The 4,092-nt window shown below is 48.7% G+C and overlaps 1 protein-coding gene across 1 annotated transcript; it reads right to left on the reverse strand.

Annotated features, from left to right (window-relative positions):
* Nucleotides 1–6: 6 nt before the first annotated feature.
* LOC113223441 (killer cell immunoglobulin-like receptor 2DL5B) lies at nucleotides 7–4,044 on the reverse strand (the record flags this gene model as incomplete). The annotated part of the gene is given in 5 exon segments (XM_026452911.1): nucleotides 7–191; nucleotides 193–351; nucleotides 451–503; nucleotides 966–1,067; nucleotides 3,885–4,044. Coding segments are annotated over 5 exon segments (588 nt in total), but the record flags the coding sequence as incomplete, so codon positions are not given.
* Nucleotides 4,045–4,092: the final 48 nt, after the last annotated feature.

A 4,092-nucleotide genomic window follows, 5' to 3' on the forward strand; every position in this document is an offset into this window, starting at 1 on the left:
GTTGGTAAGCAAGAGAGAGGCATGTTCAGATTCGTGGTGTGAGGAAGAGCGATGCCCTAAGATGCAGACTCACACCTTCAGATTCCAGCTGCTGGTACATTGGAGCTGGCAAGCCGGCTCTGAGACAGGGCTATTGTCTCCCTAGAAGACCCCTTCAAGGCCTGACGATGGTGCTCATGGATAGAAGACAACTTGCGATCTGGGCTCAGCATTTGCAAGTTCCATGTACACGCTGGTATTTGTTGGGGGTGTCTTGGGCCTCTGAGAAGGGCGAGTGATTTTTCCCTGTGTGGAAACGCAGTGAACCAACTGTGCGTATGTCACCTCCTGAGGGTCTGGTTCATCAGAGTCCTGGAGAGAGGGAAATGTTGAGTGAGGAAGGGGGCTCGCATTCTTCAGGACTATTAGCAATAAGATTCGATCCACGAGGCTGGGCCGAGGAGGACCTACCTCCCTGTTCACGGTTCTCTCCCCTGCAGGCTCTTGGTCCATTGCAGCAGCATCTGTAGGAGAAAAAGGTCATCAAAACAGCTGGGAGGGCACGTCTGGGTCCTCATTTCATGTGCAGAGCCCAACACACAGCGGGAGGCCGTAGGTGCCTGAGGTCCCTCAGCTGCCAACAGCCAGACTCAGACATTCTGTCTCTCTGAGTTCAAGACCCCTTCCCATGAATGGCTCTCCATTGGCATCCCAGTGATTCTGTCTCCCACTTTCTGCCTCTCATGGAACCTTCTCCTGGATGTCAGTGGCTGCAGGCACGTGAGGATACAGTTCAGAATCAGGCAATGGTCTGTGAGCTGAAGGCAGAGGCAGAGTGTCTGGTGCTCTCTCTAGAAAGCCCTGCTTCTGTGGCTCCTGCCTTAGGCTGGAGACCATCCTGCCGGTGAGGAACACACACCTGCATGCTCCCATCCCACTTCCCCACACGGCCCTGAGGTCTCTGGCCTGTGCTTCGTGAGACTTACTCTTTTTGTTGGAGCACCAGCGATGCAGGAGAAAGAAGAAGATGGTGAAGAGGATCATGACCACTGAGGTCCCAATCAGAACATGCAGGTGTCTGGGGTTACCTGGAGGAAGAAGAGACTCCAATAAGAAGCTAATCATAGCAGTTCCTTTCTATGGATTGTTTCTCATTTCTTGATTGACAGGTAACCTTGTGGAATGTCTCCTTAGGACAAGCTGCCCGATGGCGGGAGACCCAGCTTTCTCCTACTTTCTCAGTTATAGCTCTCACAGTAACCATGGAACGTGCTGAATATACAGCTGCTTTAGTTTGGATATTTGACTCCTTGAAATCTCACACTGAAATTTAACCCCCAGTGTGGGAGGTTGGGCCTCTTGGGAGGTGTTTGGGTCATGGAAATGGAACCACCATGAATAGATCAATGCTGTCCCACACGATGGGGTTAGCAAGTTCTCCCTCTATTAGTACTCTGGACAGCTGGTTGTTAAAAAGAGCTTGGGGCCAGGCACAGTGGCTCGCGCCTGACATCTCAGCACTTTGGGAGGCCAAGATGGGCGGATCACGAGGTCAGGAGATCAAGACCATCCTGGCTAACACGGTGAAACCCGTTTCTACTAAAAATACAAAAAATTAGCCGAGTGTCGTGGTGGGCGGCTAAGTAGCTGGGTTAGAGGCATGAGCCACCATTCACAGCCTTGTATATTATGCTGTAATCGGTCCCTTCGTTTGCACCATGCCTCATCTTTCTATCACTCCTCTGCCAGGTATTGATTGACATGTAGGAGAAATAAATCTCAGAAAGAAATTACTGAAGCAAGGAGTAAACAACTAGGAAAAATCAAACCCAGCAAGCCCTCCCTGCAAATGATTCTACCTCACAAACATATCCTGTATCCATCCACTTCAACCACTTAGTGTCTAAATCAGCACCACGTGTCACCAGTGGGGCGGGAATCGCCTTTTCCACAGTCTCCTAGATTCCAGGTACGCACCTGGGCCTCCCTTATGTTCCTGTCAGTCACTATTAGTCATGTAGGGATTCCTAGTTAGTCCGAGGTGAATCCAAGGGCTGTGAGTATAAACACACACTCCTTGTCCTCCTTAGTTTCCTGTGTGCCCAGTGTGCTCTCCCCTCTCTCCAGTGCTCTTGTAATTCTCCCCATCTCATTCCCAGCGTTTCGGGCAGAGCCTCTTCCTTCCACATAAGATTGGTTTCACCTTCGTGCCTTCACGGTTGACAATTGTGTGTGGAAAATCCTTCCGCCAGTCTTCCATTTTTTTCATTAACATCACAAATATGTGATTAGTGAGACCTTCTCTGTGACCTGAAATCATACACTCAGCATTATCTATTATTTATTTTAAATTCTGGCTGGGTGCCGTGGTTCACGCCTATAATCCCAGCACTTTGGGAGGCTGAGGCGGTCGGATTACTTGAGATTGGGAGTTGGAGATAGACTGGGCCACATGGTGAAACATCGTCTCTACCAAAAATCTACAAAGAGAATTAGCCAGGTGTGGCGGCGCATGTCTGTAATCCAAGCTACTTGAGAGGCTGAGGCAGAAGAATCACTTGAACCCAGGAGGCAGAGGTTGCAGTGAGCCAAGATCATGACACTGCACTCCAGCCTAGGGGATAGAGCGAGACTCCGTCTTAATAAATACATAATTAATAAATACATAAATAAATCGATTTCATGCACCGATGTTTCGCAATGGATCAGCCATTTATAGGTCCACTTGTGCATTCATTTTCTTTCCTCTCGTTTACCCATCTGCAACGTCAGTGTCCCAAAGCACAGGCCAAATGCATCCTGTTTACTATTTGTGGAAGGTAGGAGAATCCACCCCACCCCAAAAATGTCCATGTCCTAGCCTTCATACCTTTTGAATATGTGATTTTACGTGGAGAAGAGGAATGAAGATTTCAGATGGAATTATAGTTGCTAATCAGCTGAACTGAAAAGGAGGATATCCTGGATGCTTTTAGGGAGATGATGATGGATTATCTTGGTGAACTCAATAAAATCCCAAAGTTCTTAAGAGATGAGGAAGAAAGCAGAGGGACATTCAGAGAAAGAGGTGTGGACAAGGAAGAAGGGTCTGAGTGATGCCATGTGAGACGTGACCAGTCTTTGTGGGTTTTGTGGAAGGAGGAAGGGGACCAGGAGCCAAGGACCGTGGGAGCCTGTAGAAACTGGGACATGTGGAAAGCAGATTCTTGCCTGGAAACTTCAGAGGGAAGGCACCCTTGCTGTCACCTTGATTTTAGCCCAGTGAGATGCATTTCATCCTTTGAGCTACAGCATTGTAAGATAATTAAAAAGCCGTTGTGTTTTCATCCACCAATGTTGTGGAAATTTGTTATGGCAACAGTAGGAAAGGATTCTACCTGCACAGCCTGAGCATGGGACTGTGGCTGAATGAGTCAGTGAGTCGAAGTGTGTGTGCATGAGCTCTGTTCTCTGTTACTGCAAGGCTCTTTCTCTGCTGAGTCAGCCAGGGTTGCCTCATGACCAACAGGAGTTCATTCCTTGGCAAGTGGATCTTCTCTAAAACACCTTGGCCTCATTAGATGTTCCCTTCCCTTCCCCCTTTCAAGCCCCCAGGAATTTATCCTCCAGTGAGGAATGCAGGGAGAACAAACACTGATTTTTCCTGAGAAGGATGTCAGATTTGCAATCATTCTTCCAGCTTGTAGGAGGTCTCAGCTGCAGAAGATTAGAGATTAAGAGACTTCACGGAGCCCTGTGCTGGGCCCGGATCCCTTTTGCTGTTGGAGTGTCTGGAGTTCAGAGAGATGGTGGAAGACAGGCCCACAATCAGAGCCTGTCTGGGAGGTGCTGAGCCAAGGCTTGAATCCAAGGCTTCCACCTCCCCAGGTTTCCAAAAGCAGAGATAAGAGGGATTCTTTACTCACCGGTTTTGGAGTTTGGTTCAGTGGGTGAAGGCCAACCACGTGAAGGGTTTCCTAGAATAGAGACAGGAGAGAGGTGAGGAAATGAAGGTGTCTGTCCTCTACTCAAGGGAAATCTTTGAGGTTGGTTCACGGCCAACACTCTGTTATCTAACACTGGGCTCTGGGAGTCCTGGGATCCTCTTCTCCATAATTTTTGTATGTGTTGCCC

This window comes from Piliocolobus tephrosceles, unplaced genomic scaffold, assembly GCF_002776525.5.
Source record: "Piliocolobus tephrosceles isolate RC106 unplaced genomic scaffold, ASM277652v3 unscaffolded_41363, whole genome shotgun sequence".
Lineage (NCBI taxonomy): Eukaryota > Metazoa > Chordata > Mammalia > Primates > Cercopithecidae > Piliocolobus > Piliocolobus tephrosceles.